This window comes from Topomyia yanbarensis, chromosome 3 (assembly GCF_030247195.1).
Source record: "Topomyia yanbarensis strain Yona2022 chromosome 3, ASM3024719v1, whole genome shotgun sequence".
Taxonomy (NCBI): domain Eukaryota; kingdom Metazoa; phylum Arthropoda; class Insecta; order Diptera; family Culicidae; genus Topomyia; species Topomyia yanbarensis.
In genome coordinates, this window is record NC_080672.1 from 211,912,809 (window position 1) to 211,934,050 (window position 21,242).

General features: G+C 39.4%; 1 protein-coding gene across 5 annotated transcripts in view; it reads left to right on the plus strand.

The window, feature by feature from the left end:
• The window catches only part of LOC131693122 (uncharacterized), a 1,060,243-nt gene that overhangs the window by 171,921 nt on the left and 867,080 nt on the right, over positions 1-21,242 (plus strand). For 4 of the 5 annotated variants that reach the window (XR_009306156.1, XM_058980688.1, XM_058980689.1 and 1 more), the window contains exon 3: positions 10,003-12,657. The exons of the other annotated variant lie outside the window; for it this stretch is intronic. Coding sequence is in view for 3 of the 4 variants with exons in the window: in XM_058980688.1 (XP_058836671.1) it covers positions 10,003-12,657 (2,655 nt within the window). In the remaining variant the exon portion in view is untranslated. The remainder of the gene's footprint in view (positions 1-10,002; positions 12,658-21,242) is intronic. 5 annotated transcript variants of the gene reach the window in all.

Consider the following 21,242-nt stretch of genomic DNA (forward strand, 5'->3'; position numbering starts at 1 on the left):
ACAACCAACCAAGCGAAACGGTGCGAAAAGTGGCCGTGATTCATTGTAATACTACCACACTGTGCTGGGGCCCATCACACAATTGCGTAACAAAAAAAACACACACAGACACCCCTCAAAAGCATCACCCCGGTGGTACAGCTGAACACACCCCCTCCCACGTACACCACCAATCGTCAAACTCCCACACACGCCCAAAAAAAAGGCCTCTTGAACCTTAGGTTGGACAGAGAATGGGCAAAAATCTAAAATGAAAAAAACAGCCCCCCACCACACCGTGACATTATCATTAGGACCACACTGTGTCTGTTGATATCAATTATAAATAAAACTTTTCGATAATATTCCATCATGCTAATTGTTGTTACATCATGTACGTATCATGCTAATTGTTGAGCATCAAAGGGTATTGGGGCAATGTATTGACTGGGTTATTAAAACGATTATATAGAAAAAAAAACAGACAAACCACAAAGATCACTGGTAGAATCATTGACACGAATGCCACAACCGTGGTAAAATGTCATAAATAAACAAAAAAAAAATTGGTAGAATCGATAAATACCAAACTCGACCCGAAATGCCCTGACTTCAGTTTCACTGTCCTGGTGTCCAAAAATTCGAGGAAAACGACTTACACCACGCGCCAACGCTGAAGTTGCAATCACAAACACGAACAATGGATAATAATAATCGAGGCTAATTACTCAGACCTATATTTGTGGACCAAAAACCAATCGAATAATTTCTTATATAAATCGATTAGTTCCATAAATCTAAAACAAATCTGACATCACTGCTCATATTTGTTCTGCAGAGACCCGATCACAAGCTTTTGCTATTGGCGATTTGCGGCAAAACCAAAATTAGTCATGCGACACCTATGATTCAGCTCATGAACTGGCAAAGTGATACAGTTTGCTTTTTTTCACCCGCAAGTGAGTCGTAGCTTACTACTAAAACTTCATTTTCTTTTCGGAAAAAGCTTACCCCTGCCAAAATATGAATGAAACGAGTAAGAAATTTAGTTTTATTTGCAACTATTCTGAAATAACAGCCATTTGCAACTATTTGGCTCATACATTTCTTCGAAATGTAATCGGGGTATTATTGTGGTTATAAAAAATCGTTCTGTAAATAGAGTTCCAACTCGAAACCGAGACCCAATCAGTTCCAATGCCAAACTCCTTCATATTTTGGACTACGTAGGAGATTCAGTGAAGACTATCAGAGAGAAGGATCGGCTGTGTATGATACAAAGCTCCTATTAGCCGGATATATTTTTCCTCGCGTGATCTGGATAGTTTCATGAATTTACACCATCTCATAAAGGTTTGGCTTAACTTAAGAGGAACGGAAAATGATGTTGCGGCGGCTACGGTGCTCAACAAATTACATTTCGGAGCAGCACACATATAGCTTTGTGAATAATATTAGAAATTACCATGTTTTACACTCTTTTCGCAAGATGTTTACTCTTCATCTTATAAAATGATGGTTTTCCTTCATTTTCATAAACAATTATCAAGAAATTGTTCGGTGATTTGGTGTTTAAAAGTTATTTTTTACCAATGTTTACAGAAAATATATGCACTATGACAGAACAGAATGAAATCAGCAACACTTTGCTTCCTGCGCTATCTGTGATCTGTTTCAACGTAGAATCGCCAATACACAGCTTGAACACTATTCACAGCATCATCCGCTTCTGTGACAGTTCAGCGCAGCGCACGGACACCAATACTCCCGCATACATACCACATGTGCGGTCCCAAACAGGCATGCAGGACAAGTGCGAACGCGCACACATAACAAATACGGGAGAACAGTGGTGTCCATGTATTGCACATAATCGGATGTGGCGCGAATCCCGCTGCTTTCAGCTGGGTCATTTATATATTTAGACACCACTAGCACCCTCTTTCCAGTCCAGCATCAATACCTCCCCGCACACATCACATGCGAGCACTCACACTTGTGAAAGGCACTCCTTATTCACTCACCTGCGCCTAACCCGGCCTGTCCCAACTCCATGGTGAATGTGTGAGATAAGTTATCAAAAAACCATTGGGACAATAAACCCATAACCTAACACAAAACAGAGAGACAATCGAGAAGACACGATACCCGCATAGTACGAAATGTGATCTGCCAGGTCACAACACTAATGAAACACACAATCAACCATAGCGGCATCAACCAGAAAAAAAGCTTCATCACTCCACGGGAAAACAAAAGACACCTCCAATCTGTAAAAGAACACATAGATTGGAAAGCCACGCTGCTAGTGTAATCAGTGGTTTGTCTTCCTCCATCTATCACAACGTTCTGATAGGTGCAGGAAAACAAATCGAAAATCGCCCTTCGGTTGGACTACTTTTCGTATGGAATCATAGTAACTGGTATTGTATGTCTCCGGGATGAGTTCCACAGCGGCACAATCATTTTCAACACAATTACAAATAGTACAGGCGAGCCACCTCAAACGTTTAGACCGACTCACAGTCCTGCACATGGCAGCTGGAGGAAAACAAATCCCCAAGCAGTGTGTGTGTGAAATGAACCCCACAAACGATAACCACATATATAACAGAACTGATACTTTCTTTGGTAGCTTCCATTCATCAGATAGTCGTCAATAGAACGAATCTTCGTTATCAAACTAGAAATTTTCACGCGTAAACTATAATGTAACTTCTTAATCGCTATCTAGGAAAATTTACACAATTTTTCACCACTTTTTCTATAGAAAATTTGATCAATTGCCGGGACACATTTTCTTCACTACTTATCGGCAGCAGCGTTGCCATCATATCCTATGGAGTATTCAAGAACCCTTCCAGTGAAAATCAAGAAAAAGCATTTAATGCGTATTTTGTTCGTACAAAACTCAATATTTTTTAAATGTAATAATTTTTTCTTGAAACTACACTTAAATGCCTTTCATTTGACCTATAACCCATGAAAATCGGTTCAACGGTTCAAAAGTCATGAATTTAAAAAAAAATCAGCTTTTAAAAATCACAATTTTTTGAGCCGGTCTAACGAGGAAAGGGACACCTAAATGACGAAATAAAAAAATATGCATCCAATATTTTCCGGTAAGGAACGATTCTACCAAATATTGCAGAATTCTTGGAGATCGTATAACTTTTTTCATGGAATTGTTGTATATATATATATATATATATATATATATATATATATATATATATATATATATATATATATATATATATATATATATATATATATATATATATATATATATATATATATATATATATATATATATATATATATATATATATATATATATATATATATATATATATATATATATATATATATATATATATATATATATATGTTAATATATATATATATATATATATATATATATATATATATATATATATATATATATATATATATATATATATATATATATGAAAAAAATCTAGAAGAACACTTATGATGAAAAAAATTAAAGGGTTGTGTACAGGACACGACCACGGTGACATTAAAAATGTGGCGTTTTTCAAGAGCATGCAAATGAATTTTATCTATCACACATATCGACTCACGTTCTTGTTCACTCGTCTGTTTTCATATGTTACAATTTGCTATATACCCTCCCCATCAAAACATAATTTATTGAAGGTCTTTTAACGGTAATCTATTAATTAATCAAGTATCTCACTAGGCGATTGGCATTATTTGGCTGATCCATCTAGTAAAAATAGGTTGGTCTGTCCAGAAAATATATTCAAAAGAAAAGTTCCATATTGAGAGCTGTGATGAGGAAGCCCACGCCCGCCAACAGAAATATACAGATTCTCCATGAAATATGAAATTTCATTTTCCATTTAAATTTTCAATAATGTACTAATGAACTTTCATTTTCCATTTAAATTTTCAATAATGTACTAATGAACTTAAGTAAACAATCTTAAGTTTAAGTATTTCTTGATCGATTAGTGGTGGAAAAAATGAAATTATTACATTATTATGCAACGTTCGCACTACCAGCTAAAACGGGTTTTTATGCTATCTTGGTGACATTTTTCTTGTTGCTAATTATTAAAACGTGTTATAACTCTGTAGTGTAAACATTGTATTATTAAACCAATTCTGCAGCGTTTTATGTTATATAGGTGTTTTAAGTGGTAATAGGACTGACATAATTTTATCTTCAGTACAGCGGTTTGTTTCATAATTTAAAACAGATTTATTTTAAAATTTAAATTAGTATACGCAATTAGAACTGTGTTTTAAATACATAGGGTAGGACAGATATTCTGACTGGATAAACTGGGAAAACAATTTTAAGTCCAGTAACGCTTAAGACATGGCTTGAATTTGAATCGAAAAAGAACACCCGCTTCAACTGCTGCTGGGACGGTAAGTTCTGTTTTAAAATTTTCCGTTGTGTGCAGTACGAAACAAAAGTGTTTGAAATTAGAAAACAAAAAGTTCTACTGGGAATGTGATTGTTTCCGATGCAATTACACTCAGATTTTTCACGCAGGAGATACAGGCCGTGTAAATGAAAACCGCGTAAATTAAAAAAAAAACGCGTTAATGAAAACCGCGTGAATTTCAAAATCCGCATAAAGAAACCTGAGTGTACTCTCCTATATAAAATACTACGCTGCTGAACAGTGCAATAGCTACAGAAGCACGTTGTCAGATGCCGTACTGATAAAAAACATATAACCGAAATATGAAACATGAAAACCAATAGGCTCTTTACCCTACGCAGCTACAAAGCGCCGTAAACATGGATTAACAAGTTACAACGCATACGCATGCATAAAAATAAATATATTTTTTTCAAACGCAACACTCTTAAGCGGCACACACGGTATTGAATTAAATCAAAATCACCCCGCCCACCCACTTTGCAAATCATTCTGTGACACCGTGCTGGTACCCGAAAAATCCGCACACGGCCACCGCTGCCGAAAATGCATAGCGTCTACCGCTTATTGTAGTGCCCAGACGCTGCAGCCATGATCTTACCCGTTCGACATAAGAACAAAAACTGATTCAAACGGGTACGCGTCACCTCTATTTATAAACTAACAGTATATGGTTCAGTCACTTAGGTGCGAGTGTGTGCAAATGCCAACGTTACCGAAAATCGATAGCGCTTATTGCATCGCCCGGAGACGATGTTGCTCGTATGGGATAAGAGCAACAACTGATTTAAACGGACATGCGTTGCTTCTATTTATGACTTTTCGTGTTTCATTGAGCAACTAAGCTGCCCTCACTTGACGGCTGTGTCTGAGAAATCTGCCTCACGAATGGTAATTTTCCCGTTTTCGTGAACTTTTTAATTTTACCAATTTCCAAAAGTCTACTTTTATTGGGGAGATATTAAATTATTACCAATATTTAAGTTAGGTGTTTCTGAATCGGTTGGTGTATGAATGATTAAAATCCATCTAGTAATATCGGAATTATAAGCGTGCAAACCTTAGATAGTTTCGTTACATGGGAGATAGTTTAGATTTTAGAATGACACCTAGCCCCAGATAGTGGAGTAAGACATTTTTAATGTCAAAACTGTTTTTAAGGGGCCTTTTACACATAATGTCCCATATCTCAAAAAGCTTAAAAGATACAGAGTTGAAGTTTTCATGTAAAATATATGTAACGAGTTTCTCTACAACTTTGCTGAAATAAGTATTTGTCTATCTGAATAATTGAAGAAAATAAATTTCGTGACTCACTATAAGGGGGATTAATCATCAATCCAATAGGACAGAAAGAAGGGGAGTTCTACTCCAAGAAATTTTCTCAAAGACACCATATTGCTAAAGTCAACAGTTTTGACGCAATCTAAAAAACCCCGTTTTTGGCTCTTTGGGACCACTGTGCACTATTGTGCCTTTGAAAAGTCCAGTAGTAGCAGTATTGCAGTACCCTTTTTATCAATGATGGCTCCTATGTCGTTGTGTACTCGACGAACAGCAGTTTTAATACTTTGGCCTGTACGGAAACCGGTCTGAAAGTCAGACAGCAGACTGTTAGCTTCGATATAAGAGGTCATTTGTTGCTTAAGAAGTTTTTCAAAAGCCTTTGATAGCGCGCAAAGTATACTAATCGGACGCAGATTGGTGATGTCATTTAAATGCGCTTTCTTCTTCAATGGCAGAATCTTTGCGTGTTCCAGCATTCAGGGAAAGTAGAAGTTTGGATGCACATGTTGAATAAATGCGTTATGTGGTGCACAACTGAATGAAGGTAATCGGTAAATCGTCCAACCCAACAGCGTTCGATTTAATATCCCAGACGACTTCCCAGTACTGCACAGATTGAAACGAAAAGTTGTATGGCGAAGGTGGTGCTGGTCGCAATGCTCTTGGTCCTCTATGGTTACTGTTCGTGTAATTGGTTAAAAATGTTTGATTTACCTCATCTGGATCAAAGTCGTACGGCCGCGTCGATTTCGCCTTGCCGACTCCAAGATTCCTAACACGTTGCCAGAGGGTTTTTGACGGAGTGTTGCTATCCAAATATCGGTTCAAGTACTGTTGTTTAGCTACAGCGATTTTCACGTTAGCACAATTCCTCAGCACCTTGTACCGCTGCCGTTTTTCATTTTTTAAGTGCGTTGCAGCTTGCAACCAGTCTTTGTAGGCTAAATCACGTTCGAGTAGACACTGGCGTACATCATCAGAAAACCATGGGTTGTTTCTCCGGCGGGAGGTACTGACGCGAAGAGGAATACACGAGTCGTGCACCGTTTTTATGTTTGCATTAAATAATTCCATAGCATCGTTTACATCTACTATTCCATAGAAATGATTCCACGGAATACATAGTATGGCATTTTCCAGAGCGTGTGGGTTAAAATTTACATAATCACGATAAGTGTGCCGGCTGGATGGGCGAACGATTTCAAAGCTGAGTGACACAAAAATTAAATCGTGGTGCGACAACCCGGGAAAACAAACCTGGCCAAACCGCAAAACCTTCTCACTGCTATTGGTTAAGAATAGATCAAGTTGGGAGGACCCTCCACCGTGGAAAAATGTCGGTTCTTCACAAACGGATGACAGCGAGTGACTGCAGAGCATTGATTCAAATCGCTCACGCTTGCTGCTAGGACGAAGCAGATCAGTGTTGAAGTGGTCTCATAGCGAATAGCGAAATCAGCCAACTTATCAGCCAGAAAAGGAGCACAGTCGTTTTCTGGAGGATTGTAGATTACCATCAGTAGTATCTTCTCGCCACTCAATCGAAACTCCAAGGCCAAACACCGTATTGAAGATCTTGTAGTAAGACAGATATTCTCTGTAATAAACAGCAATTCTTCCGCCGCGCATGTATGCTCTGTCGTTTCTCATGACGGAGTAACCAGCGATGCCGATGCTAGTATCACTGTTTATTGTGGTTAGCCATCATTCGGTGAAGCATGCTATCTCGACTTTGGAGCCAAACAAAACATTGCGAACTTCATCTAGTTTGCTTGATTTGCGCGCGCATAGACTCTGGGCATTTCCATGGCAAATATTGAGCTTTCCAGGAATTAAAACGGCATTCAGTACTGCTCCCGGAATGTACGTGGAGGTGTGGTTGTGTGATGGAGGCAGTATAGTGTAGTTTTCTAGAGGGCTGCATAATTACGGAGAGCATATAACTATAATATCTGACATACAATCTTAACTTAACAAATACAAAAAAATTAGACAATACCATATAAACGAAAACTTCAAAAGTGAACGAAAAGCATAGTTACAAATATTTATCCAGTTCTTTTTCAAAACGTATCGTAATCGGTGGTTCGCCAACAGCAGATTTCACATGGACGACTCCTTGCTTGGTGTACACCGATGCCAGCTTACCCATTTTCTTCAGATGTAGTGCTGCTGATTTTAGCTTGCGCGCTTCGGTGGTCAGACTTTCGTTGATGTACACGCACCGATCAGAATCCACTCCGATGTGTTTCAATTTCAGGTCTCGCTTCCGTAGGTAAGCATTGTAGAACTCGCCTCGCGCTGCTTTCAGTGAGAACTCGGCTACGATGAGGCCGTCGCTGTTCATGTTGCTGCCAGATTTCATGCGCCTTGTTTCTGCCGTACTGGTTGTTTTGTCGTTCACTACTAAGTGCCGGCCTATTTCCTTGAGTGTCAAATTCAAATCCTCGCCAGGTTTGTAAGGGATGCCGCTTATTATGACCTCGTTTCGGTTTTCCAGTGCTCCGATTCTGCTGGATACATTTTCCACCCTCTTATGTAGCGACTCTAACGCATCGTCGTGATGCTGAAATTTTGCTGCACATTCATTTCGAACGCACTTTATATCGCTCTTCAATTCCGTTTTCACTGCATCAATTTTGTTGTTAACTTCTTTAATTTCGTTCCGCACTGTGTCAATAAGACTTCTGGTTTCCGTAAACTGTTGCATCGTCACCTTCATCATTCCATCCAATGTGACTGGAGTTGCACCCGTGTTGTCCCAGCTTTGGTCGTCAATTCGCATTCGCTTTTTCGTTATTGGAATGCTGCCTTCAACAGCAGGAGGAGTGCGCTGTAAATTCGTCATCGCGTGTAAAGCGAAACAAGCAAAAATGAATAGCGAGAGTGCCGGTGTGTGTAGTAGCGTCGACGGCTGTTTATGATCGAGTAAAACACACAATGGATGATTAACTTTGGGGTTACAAGCTGACTTTTGAAGGCGATAAAATCCGTATAATTTGCGTAGATACACTTTTGATAAAACGCGCGAAAACTGTCACGGGCACTCCGGAACGCGATCAACTGGATATCGGTTGCGTAAAGACAGGGGAACTTCACTTTTGAAGCAGATTATTTCGCGACTACTATCGACACATATTCGCGTCTGTGTCTATTGTCAAAACTCTGTCCAATACTCAAGGATCGTGCTTCAATTTACGTCGCAGAATTTGCTACCATTCAGTATACTCTCGGGTAGAGATGCACCGAATAGCACTATTCGGCCTTCAGCCGAATACTGAATATTTAATGTTTAATTATTCGGCGTACCGTATATTCAGCTTAAATCAAAATCTTCTGGTATTCGGCCCGAATATTCGGTCGACCGAATATTTGGTCGACCGAATATTCGGTGCATTTCTAGTATTTTGTTTATATGTATTTTCTTTTATTTTGTTTCTCTTAAATGTTTCATGAATATTAGACCATTACTTATCATATTCGACCGAAAGTCGGTTTTTATTATTCGGCGTACAGTATATTCGGCTTATATCAAAATCGGCCCGAATATTCGGTCGACCGAATATTCGGTGCATCTCTATTCGGGATCATGGACAGTCTCAGCTCCATTGAGGCCATCCGTACGGCGAAACCTGGAAAGTACTCACAAATTTCCTGGGGAAAATACGGGAATATCTGAGTGCTCCCTGTATCTACAATATGGCATTGCTTCACATGTCTACGATGCATAGCCTCCTTTGATAACCGTCCATCCAGAACATCATGGCATACCTCACAATCAGATGATATAGAGAACATCATGACAGCATCGGAGTGTCAATAATTATCCGAAATATCGACTATCCCCTCGCCTCTGCGATTACAGGCTGGAAACCACTACATCAAAATGCATATCCGCCGCAAGGATCAACCAACCAATGACAATATCAATTATACAATGTATCCTACTTCCTACCTTTTCCCTTACTTACATAAGAGGGGAGTAAGCTGCCCCTAAATACGGTTTTCCCTTCGCCCACTAACATGTACCAAAAAATGAATAATCGGCCTCGTTAAGCTACCGCATTTGGGCAAAAAAGAGCTCTTCCGAGTAGCAAAGCTTATGTCTAAAGTTGGACCACTTTCAATAAAAAAGGTATAAAATATGCAGTGAGTGGCAATGTTAGCCTCAAATTTATTAATAAAAAAACTCGATTTGTTAGTTTTTAGTAATATTGTCTTATGCTACCAATTCAATCACTGTTTCATTCCGGACCATCAATTTATTCGATATTTTACTGTTTCATTTTAGGATAATCCAGAGTTAGATTGTAAGGACATTAAACTAAAAGACGTTGTTCATCGGACGCAGGCTTCATCCGGTTACCGTCGCATAATGCCTTTACCAAAAATTATAGTGCCTGATGATGTAATGAACTGTAATGGCCAAACTGAATGTTGTGAATCAACTGTGCTGGATGTGATAGCACCGGTGTATTCCATGGATCTACCACAATACAGGGAAAACCAGCCGATATCAGATGACATGAAGAAGTCATCTTACGAATACTCTCCGAAGTTAAACTTAATCAATGAGGAAACTTGTCAAAGCAATATAATACAACAACCATCTAACATCGATGGGGATAAATTCGTTACAGAAGTACAAAAAGATATGTCCCAAAATAGCATAGATTCATCTTTTCTGCACTCTGAAAATGGGACGTTCGATGTCATATGTGACGATTATAGTAGTTTTCGCAATATAGAAATGAAGATTGATCCTTCCCTCAAATCAGCCTATGAATATAAAGGTACAAGACAAACAGAACCCTCGCATGATAAGAATTTTACGTTAACTGAGAAAGTCGAAAACAGTTTGTCGAACCAATCGGCTCAAAGGACAACATTTGAAGAAGCATCATTGGAATCCAGCTTGAGCGTAACGCAGCAAATTGTTGAAATATCATCGTATAGTAAATCTATGTCCGAGATGATGCAAGAGACCCATAAGTGTTTTTTATCACTCGTTCGTGACATTTTTTGCTCTACTCCGGACCATAGGATGGCAATTGATGAACTCCAACATAACTTGAAATTGTGGTTGAGTACACCGATATCCACACTTAACGATTGGTACCATTTGGTAGAAGATAAATGGGATGTTCTGTTACAGTCAGCAGTTTGGTTTCTCTCTGGGGAATTCCCTAATCAGCCTGATGATTTTGTTCCATACATTGAATATAAGGTTCAATTGAATATATACCAATGGATAGGGGCTTCAAGAGACTCGGATCATCGATTATTAATTCTTTGCCGCTATTGGCTTGGAAGAAAACATGAAATGGGGAATTTTCTGTCGAATCAATTAGAGGTTTCCAGCTCAAAACAAAAATGTTTATTGGCGAATAAAAACAGCTTTGTTGACGATGAAGACGGGTCGTCAGAACAAACAATTTCTCCGCCTCCACCTCGCTTTCCGACTGATTGGTCAGTAAGAAAAGCAACGGAGACAGAAATAATGCTTTTTCGTGATCAGGAAAAACGTCGCTATGAAAATCCGCATATGGCTTTTACTTATAAACAACATTTTTATAACAGTGTTGTCGGTCCTGTAAAAGGAATTTATACGCAAGTTCCCGGAATATCTAAGGCAAGGGGGCATAACATGTTGATCGCTGATAGACCAAATTTTGTTACAATACTAACATTAGTGCGTGATGCTACTGCTAGGCTACCTAACGGTGAAGGTACAAGGGCCGACATCTGCGAACTGCTGAAGTCTTCACAATATATCTCACCTACAGCAACGGATCAAGTACTTCAAACTATTGTAAGTGGCGCACTCGATCGAATGCATACCGAGCATGACCCTTGTGTAAAATACGATACAAAGCGAAAAATTTGGATTTATTTACACCGTAATCGAACTGAAAAAGAGTTTGAACAGCTCCATCATCAATACCAAGGTATTGCCAAGCACAAAAAAAATGTTTACCGAAAGAGTAAATTTAAAGACTCGTCTGAAATATCATTATCTGATCCGTACATCAAGTCTAATTCTCAATCATCATTTGAAAGTATGCATTCAGAATCGATAACTGAATGTAGTAATATTTCTCGAAACACAGTTGTAGATTCTGTAACATCTGTTAAATTGTCAACAGATAGCTCATATTCCAGGAGAAGCCCATCAATTAATGCTTTAGAATCTTCAATTATATCTTCAAAAATATTAACATATCAGTCAACGATCTCCGGCGATGCTTTCGAAGAACTTCATACAAATAAATTAAAACCGGATGAAGAAAAGGTTCGTAAAGTCTCGTGGAACGGAGAGGTTCCTCTCGAAACAGTATTATGTAATAGTTCTAAAAACCTTCAACATATCAATGATACTTCACCTTTGCGCATTAGTTCCACGTGTAAAATACGTACTTTGCCGCCGTGCAATGCGCAACCGCAAATCGAAACTGTGCCAGTTAAACTTGCGACCACTTCAAACGTAAGCAATCCGCTATCGGCTATAAGTACACCTAATCCAATAATACCACGAAATGGTGCTTCTCTAAAGCCCATCATTCTTGAAAGCATTCCAACTACTGTATCTGCGAGTAATAGTTCGACTGAAACCCTACCATTTAATGTGGATGCGACTCCTGGACATAATGAAGGAAACCGGTTAATACATAATTTCATGGTACCTGTTTCTTTCAATACAGATAACGTATCGAACGACATGTTAAATCCTCCGAATTTATTTTTGGAATCTATAAACCATAGCAAGAACAACAGCAGCTCTAGAACACCCACTCCAGTTGTATTAAAATCCTCATCGCTGCGGCATACCACAAATAACATACCACTTTTGACACAGACCAAAGACAACATTCGTCTTGTACATTCAGATTCTGTTGTGGTAATGTCAAACAAACAATTAAAAAATACATCAACTAAGGGCGTAATGGTAAGTAGTTTGAATTGTATCTATGGACACTTTAAGAGGGCTTGGGTGAGAAGGTATGTTATTGCGATGAAAAAAGATGGGTGGGTAATGCCTCGGACATAACTGGAGTGTCGTGACTACTCGTTTGACTTGTAATTCAAATCGACTGATACTCAATGAAATATGTGGGAATGTTTCAATTATTCTTTATAATAATTATGGTAGTTCTAAAAGGACCTTTGTTGTTGGCGTTTGCGTTGATAGGGGATGCTGGATTCGAAGCTCATTGAGACATTCATTCATGAGATGACCAAATTTCATATTTTCGTGCTTTGAAATGTCAATGTTAAAATCCCTCGAAACAACAATCGGAATCTTTTCCCTAACGTACGGAAATGAATCACGCTTAGCGAAAAACTAGGGGGGCCCGGAACATAACCGCGATGATAATATATTTAAAATTCTGCTTGTGTTTCTTTCAAATAGCTAAATTTACGCAATTTGATTCACCGGGCTCAGCGAAATTTTCCTGGGGATTTGAATAGTATCCCGTTCGGTAATCTATTTAGTAAAACATCTGTCAATAAGAGTTGATAGTTTGCGGTAAATTTCTGCCGATAAAAGTTAAGGAATGCTGACTAGTTCAGTAATTCGAAATATAAATTTTGCGAATTACTAGTAAAAGTAATATGTTTTAGTCAAGATTTTTAAAGGTTATGCAGAAAACTTTCACACAAAATAATTGTCCTACGTCAACACCCCGGTTATGTTCCAGCCATTACCTACCCCTAATTTTCTCTTTTCTTTTAAAGTTTCAATTTCAAACACAAATATCATTTTATATAATGATTTCAACAAGCAGACAATGTATTTGTATGACAGGTGGGAGTGTTTTGAAAAGGCTTTAGTGGAGGTAACAACATAAAATCGTGTATTGAATATTTTACGATTCTCCTTAACCCCAGAAAACGACGGGGTTGGGCAGCAGAGGATTATGTTGTTTGGAAGAGATGATAGTTATTATATGATACGTCGATTAATATTACTACGTGAGCCCCACCCCTGTCAAACTTTAGCGGTTGCTCAAAAAGAAACCTTGTACATTTCGCTGATGCCAAATTGCATTTAGCCAATTTTATATATTTAAGTTATTATTAAAGGTACTGTTTATTTGATTTAATTGATCAAGGGTGATATTTGGGAGGTAACCTAATTAACATCTGCACTGATGTACGTCCAAAAGAAAAGAGAACGTCATTTCTGTTTATTGCTGACAGTTTCTTTTAAGCCTATGTTTTGTTTCTTTTACGTTGGCCATATTTCTGAATGACATTCGACCAGCGAATACATCATGAGGTACGTTCACGCAAACTTTACACTGAACGCTTTTGATAAGCAATAAATTACAGTTCTTCCCCTTTTAAACAAAAAGTGGTTATAAATAGAAAAGCTACTAAAGATGTCCGATTTGACATTTATCAAACAAGTCAAATGATTAAATAATTTCATAACACTGCATTCACAGACTATTTATACTTTCTTACTACAATCAGCTACACTTGTACGGTTTCGGAATGGAATTCGTTGAATGGACTGTAAATTAATTTGAGAAAAGAAACGTGTTTATTTTGGTTTGATTATTGCGTGTTAAAACCGCGACGAACGGCGTACGAATTCCCCTGGGACGGGACATGCGGATAGGAAAAAACGAGTGTCAAATTGATCCAGCTATGAAACGTCACTTTGAACCAGTGTGAGCCAGAATGAGAAAGCTTGTGAGCAATATGTGAACCAGAATGAGAGCGTATGTGGGCAAAGCTAGAAACGAAGGATGAAAAAGGGAAAAGAAAGCATCTATCCGCATGTCCCGTCCCAGGAATTCCCTTTTTGTTATAGGGTTGCCAAATTAAAAAAAAAATACATATGTAATCAAAATGTGCAAAATAGAGTAATAATAGCACTTGAAATAACCGTTACAACCGAACATCCTCCCCCGCGTTGCAGTTCCGGAGGAACTCAATCATGTCAATCGCCGGTGTTCGACTGAAAACAACGCTGTTGGTCTTTACCATCACCGCCCTGATTATCCCATCAGAACCTGGATGGACACTAACCACCCTGCCTAAACGCCATTGTTGGGGTGGCATATTCCCCTCCTTCAAAACGACGAGATCTCCGATTCTTACTTCAGTGTATTTGCGATTGTGCTTCGGTCTGCGTTGTAGCTCCTGAAGATAGTCTCGTGACCACCTCTTCCAAAATTCGCTTCGCATCTTCTGAATGATTTGATATCTGGACAGTGTACTTAGCTTGACGCCGTCTAATTCAGGCTCACGTATGGCAGTTAGCTCTCGCCCTATGAGAATATGCCCAGGTGTTATCGCCTTCAGGTTATTAGGGGCAGCTGATTGAGGAACAAGCGGCCTCGAATTGAGGATGGCTATAATCTGGGCAACCAAGGTGTTCCACTCATCGTAGGTAAACCTTCCACTGCCGACAACTCGTTTTATGTGACGCTTGGTTGATTTGATACCAGCTTCCTAAACGCCACCGAACTCGGGAAACCGCGCCAGAATAAAGTGCCATTTTATTTCTTGAAGTAGACAGTAGTCACTGAGCGCCTGCTTCATATCCCATTGATTGAACAAGACGTACAGTTCATGCAGTGCCGAGTTCGCCCCGATGAAGTTTGTGGCGTTATCAGAGTGTATTTGGGTAGGGACTCCACGTCTGGCCATGAAACGCTTCAGCACGTTGATGAAAGCTTGAGTTGATAGTTCCACTGCCAACTCGATATGGACCGCCTTTATAACCATGCAAATAAAATACGCAATATAAGTTTTCAGATACACCGGTTTCCGTGGGTTGCCTGTTTTGACGTGAAAAAGCCCACCGTAGTCAACACCAACTCTCGAGAAAACGTCTGATTGTGTCACACGAAACTTTGGTAAGTCTCCCATGTAACGCTTGATTTCCGGAGGGTTTGTTTTGAAGCAGCGAATGCACCTTTTGAGTTGCTTCTGGATCACATTTCGTCCATCAACGATCAAAAATCGCTGTCGAAGCGCCGATAACAAACCGCTGGGTCCAATGTGCAGGTACGTTTCGTGGAAATCGTTAATGATGATCTTTGTCACATGATGCTTCGGTGGAAGTATAATCGGATGACGCTGTCCAAAGGTAAGATTCGCGTGCTTGATTCTCCCGCCTACACGTAGTATTCCGGATTCGTATATGGGATTCAGAGAGCGCAAATCTCTTACATATTTGTGGTCCATATTCTGCGTAGTGTTGTACCTCTGTATCTGCTTGATATCCTCAGCGTAATATTGTCGCTGCACCAAGCTGACGATAATGTTAAGACTTACTTGATATGCTTCAACTGTAGGAAATACTTCGTTGTCATTCGCTGTTCGTATCCCCTTTGTTTTTCTAATGAATCGTGCTACGTATGCCATCACTCTCCTCAGTTTACGAAATGAACTGTACCTTTCCAGAACCGGAAAGTCAATCGATTGACAACTGACTGGAAGCGCAATTGTTTTAACATCTGGTATCACGATTTCTTCAGTAAACACAAACTCTGTAGGTAGCGGTACGCGAAAATGATGGACCATGCCACCAGACATCATTATGCATTAGTTCTCCTGGTAGGACACCTCGCGACACCATATCCGCAGGATTCAAAGCTGACCGTATGTACTTGAATTCATAACCCTTTGTAGATCGTTGTATTTCAACTTCACGGTTTGCAACAAAAGTATTGAGTTCGTGTGGTGATTTTTATAGCCAACGATTTAGGAATCCGTCCACAGAACGATGTTGTTGAAATCCAGTGTGCCGATGTGACTACCTTCACTAAACGAGACATCAGCAGGAATGCGCATAACTCCAAGCGGGGAATCGCCTTAGATTTGCTCGTCAGTAAATGCACTTCTGCGTTGCCATTTGAACAAACTGAACGTATATACGCACACGTACCGTAGGCTGCCAAGGACGCATCGGAGTAAGCGTGAAGTTCAATAGCGATTCTGTTGTCCGTCAGCACGTAACGATTGATAGTCATTCCAGCAGTTGCAATAAGACTCGCGATGAAATTAACCCAATTGTTTACATGTTCTATTGGTACTTCTTCATCCCAGTTGATTTTAATTTCCACAGAGAAAGAAGTTTGGAGACTAACGTGGCCGGCGCAAGCAGCCCGATAGGATCATAAATTTTTGACATCTCTGACAGAATATGTCGCTTTGTTATCGCAGTTTGCGCTTGAATCGGGTTTATCCTGAAAGCTAATTCGTCCAACGACGGATTCGAAAGCAGCCCTAGTGTTTTGATAACGTCATTTGTTCCACTTATTTCCAAAGTTGATTGCTTCTCTCGTAGCTCTTCGGGAATTGATTCCAAAAACTCAGCTGAATTAGAGTACCACTTGTGTAGCTGGAAGTCGCCGCTGTCTAATAGCTGTGTCAGTTGCTCAGCAGCAGTTTGAATTTCGTTCACGGAATCGTCTCCGGATAAAACATCATACACGTAAAAATCTTGGACCACAAACGCAGCAGCTAGTGGAAATTTAGAGCAGCTAATTGATTCAGAGTGCGTGTGGCCGCAAACAGTGCTGACGCTGTACCATATGTCACAGGTTGTCAGATCATATGTTTGAAGTGGATCCGTAGGATGCTTTCGCCAAATGATCCTCTGGAATTTCTTGTCATCGTCATGAATCCTCATTTGGCGATACATTTTGGATATGTCGTTTGAGAAGACGTATCGGTGGATCCGGAACCGCATCACGATGTTCAGCAACGAATCTTGCACAGCCGGTCCGATCATAAGCAGATCGTTTAGCGACACGCCAGAAGACCATTTCGCCGATGCGTCGAAAACCGTTCGTAGTTTGGTAGAAGAAGAAGTAGGTTTCAGAATAGCGTGGTGAGGTAAATAGAAGTTTGGGCTGCTACTCACCTCTGACTCAGACGTTTCCTTACAGTGGTTGAGCCGTATGTATTCCTCCATAAAGAAATCATATTGTTCTTTCAGCTCTGAATTGCTTGCAAGGCGTCTTTCAAGGTATCCAAACCTTTGGAGCGCCTGCTGGCGTGATTCGCCAAGCTTGTCAGTGGTGTTACGGAAGGGTAATCTGACCACATATCGGCCGGAGATGTCCCGGGTCGTTGTTTGTTGGTAATGTTGTTCACATAACTTCTCTTCACTCGATAGCTTCATTGATAGCGGAACTTCTTCCAACTCCCAGAAACGTTGGATTAACTGTTCGAGTTGATGATGATCATGATCGGAAAGCGCTGTGTGGCAGCCTTTGTATTGACGGTATGGTGAATGTCCGGTAACAGCACCCGAAACTACTCATCCAAGTGTCGTCTTTTGAAGGACCGGTAATTTATCGCCGAGCTTTATTTGCCCAGTCCTCAGTAAGTGGAAAATCAATTAGAAGATCGATATGCTGGGGCTTGTGAAAGTTTGGATCTGCTAACAAAACTCCACCCTGAATAATCCAGTCGGATACGTTGAGCTTGCTTGCTGGACGAATGTTAGCAATCCGAGGAACGATAAGTCATTTGATTTGTTGGATATATCCGTTGATGCGTCAGCCAAACTGAACAGCTAACATGTGTTTGACAGGCGTTTCCTTGCCGTTGATACCGACGACACTGGTGGAACATCGATTTCGACTAATACCAAGGCCATTGCCTCAGTAATCAGGTGCAGTTGCGATTCGGAATCAAGTAAAGCACGGTACAGCTTGCTCTGTCCATGTACATCGAGTATGTTCACGATCAGCACTGCTTCCTGTTTGTTAGTATTTGTGGCGCAGTTAAGGGTTACTACGTTGCTCGTATTTGTCGAAGCTTTGCCGGTTTCGGTAGACTGAACATCAGTAGTTTTGCATGTATCATCACTCGGTTTCAGGATTTCAATGTGAAGAACCGTGTGATGTCGTTTGTTGCAGTCACGACAAGAGTGCTTGGATGAACATTTTGCTGTCATGTGCCCTTTTCTCAGACAATTGTAACATACCCCAGCTTGTTTGGCTTTGGCGTTTCTGTCGGTAGGAGAAAGTTTGAGAAGCTCTTCACACTGACGGTTGAAGTGCGCCTTCTCGCAAAACACGCATTTTGTTTCGCTTGTCACCGTAAGCATCGTAGATTTTGTCTGTAACTTTTGCGCGTGCACTGGCGCGCTAGGTTTTTGTTAAACCTTCTGCTGACTGGCCTCTACCCTTTCGAGAACTTGAGTGTGTTTTTCCAGGAAGGAAATCGTATCAGCGTATGTGGGAATCACACCGTGCTTTTTGTAGCTTCCCACATCTTTTTGTTTCGGTATCGAGTCGAGAGGCAATCACATTAACCAACAGTGTTCGGATGGGGGATAAATCAAGACAGCAGCGCAAATTGTAGCGACAGCTCGAAGCTAGAATATAATTAAGTTCAGTATAATAATCCTCATGCATAGTTCACATATCTTACATTTGTATTCCCTACGCAAGTTGACCCCGTTTCTGCCATTTTTTTCCGAATGAGGCCTCTTCAATGGTACTGTCACGCTTATATAGAGGTAAATATTTGAGGTTAGACGCCAGTATATAACGGTTCTCGAACTATACCTCTTACCGTTCGATATCCTATACCGAACTTATACGCCCAGCGAGAATAGTTTTATTATTCAATTAGTTTTAATTAGTAATTCACACACTTTCAATAATATTAAAAAGAACTTCGCCAAATCTAAATCGCCTTCTTTAAGGCCATCGTCTAAAATGGGTGCGCGCAGGTGGTTTTCTGGAAATCTTGATGGTAAATTTGAAGAAAATCTTAAAACCAAAAACATAGCCATCTGCCGTATAAATTTGGCTATCATTTGGTGAAAAAATATTTGGAAAATTCTAAAGATTTTCCGAGAGTTATGCCCTGGAGTGAAGAAAAAATCATTTTCCCGGTTTTCTTTAGCAATTATCTAAAAAATCAAAGCGGTGACATATACTTTTTCATATATAAAAGTTCATTATGTACTATAAGGAGTACATTCCGCTACATTTTTGATAAAAATTTCCACATTTTCCACGAAAATTTTCCATTTTAGCTATAATATAGGTAATACGTTTTCTCGCGATCTGAAAGTTCCGAATAAAATAAAAATTGTATCAAAACGTAGGGTATAATTTTTACAGATGGAAAATATGTTGTTTTGGGGAAATTTTTTACGATTTTCTCATGAAAACTCAAGATTTCCTATCAATTTCAAAAATCCATTCGATTCTGTGCGTGGAGCTGAAATTGAAAACTAGAAGTTTTCCATTCAAGCTCTTGGATACAAGATTTTGTCTCATTGGTTGCAGCGCTTCAGGCTCTATAAATATTGGGCATGAAATGTTATGTCATGCATGTGAAATTTTTGAAAGTTTTTTTTTTATTATTCATTTATACATAATTACATATCACGTTTGCGTAGTATATTCATCAGAATCTACACTTTGGTAGATTTCCGTATATAGAATTCCGTAATAGAACTTCGAAAGTAAATTTTGTATTTGTAAATATGAGTTTTCTGGACTATCAAACATTTTTGCGAGACAATAACAATGTTCATTTTTGTCTTTTGGTAAAATATAATTGCCAATAGAAACAAGACGTGTTTTGACAAAAAAAAACTTGTACAGCTACACTTTTTCACAATTTTCGTATTTCCCATATAACAAGTTCATGTGAACCGTGACGGCGAGGACATATATTATTGGTATAATTTGATCAAGCTCAGTATGAATCTAGTATGAATCAACCATTGGTCATATGAATGAGTATTCGGATGATAGAGTTTCCATTGATTCATAAAAAATATACCACTAAATAATTGAACTGTATATGTCTGCATGTAGGAATGGCGCCTCATATATATGCATATATACATTATGTGCATCGTTCTTTTATGTGCTTATAAATTGAGGCCATTATGATGTAAATGAGAATCCAAATCTATCAATAATAATTGGAACTCTAAATCTAACTTCCGGTTGCCATAAACAGGTCATATCTGATTACGTCAACATTTCTTAGAGCTTGCATAGTCGTCAGAGGAGGCCAATATGACCAAGATATCACTAATGTCGAGCTACGAAAGAATAACTTTGATACTACCCAAGTAACAAATTAAGTTTTATAGCACACTACAAGTTCAATCGCTCTTAGACTTCAAGAGTGTCATAAAACCTCCATTGTTACTAGGGTAGTCACTTGTATCAATAGATCGTCTCCAAATAACCGAGTCAATGGATGATCGTCGAAAGCTCTTCAGGACAGGAAGACTCCTTGAATATTCTCCAAGCTTGGTTGGGGGCACCGTCCAAGGTCATAACGTCCGGGACATTATGATGCACATTCAATTTCGGATCTTCTCTCGCAGTCGATTTGGATATTATGACGCATAAGAACTGCGTCATAATGTCCCTGGTCATATCGTCCCAAAATAATGTGTGTCATAACGTTCGGGACATTGTGACGTACGAGGGTGCGTCGTAAAATCCGAAAATAGATGTACGTCATAAAGTCCGCAATCATTCTAGTATCACAACGTCCTAAATCCGTACTGCGTCATAA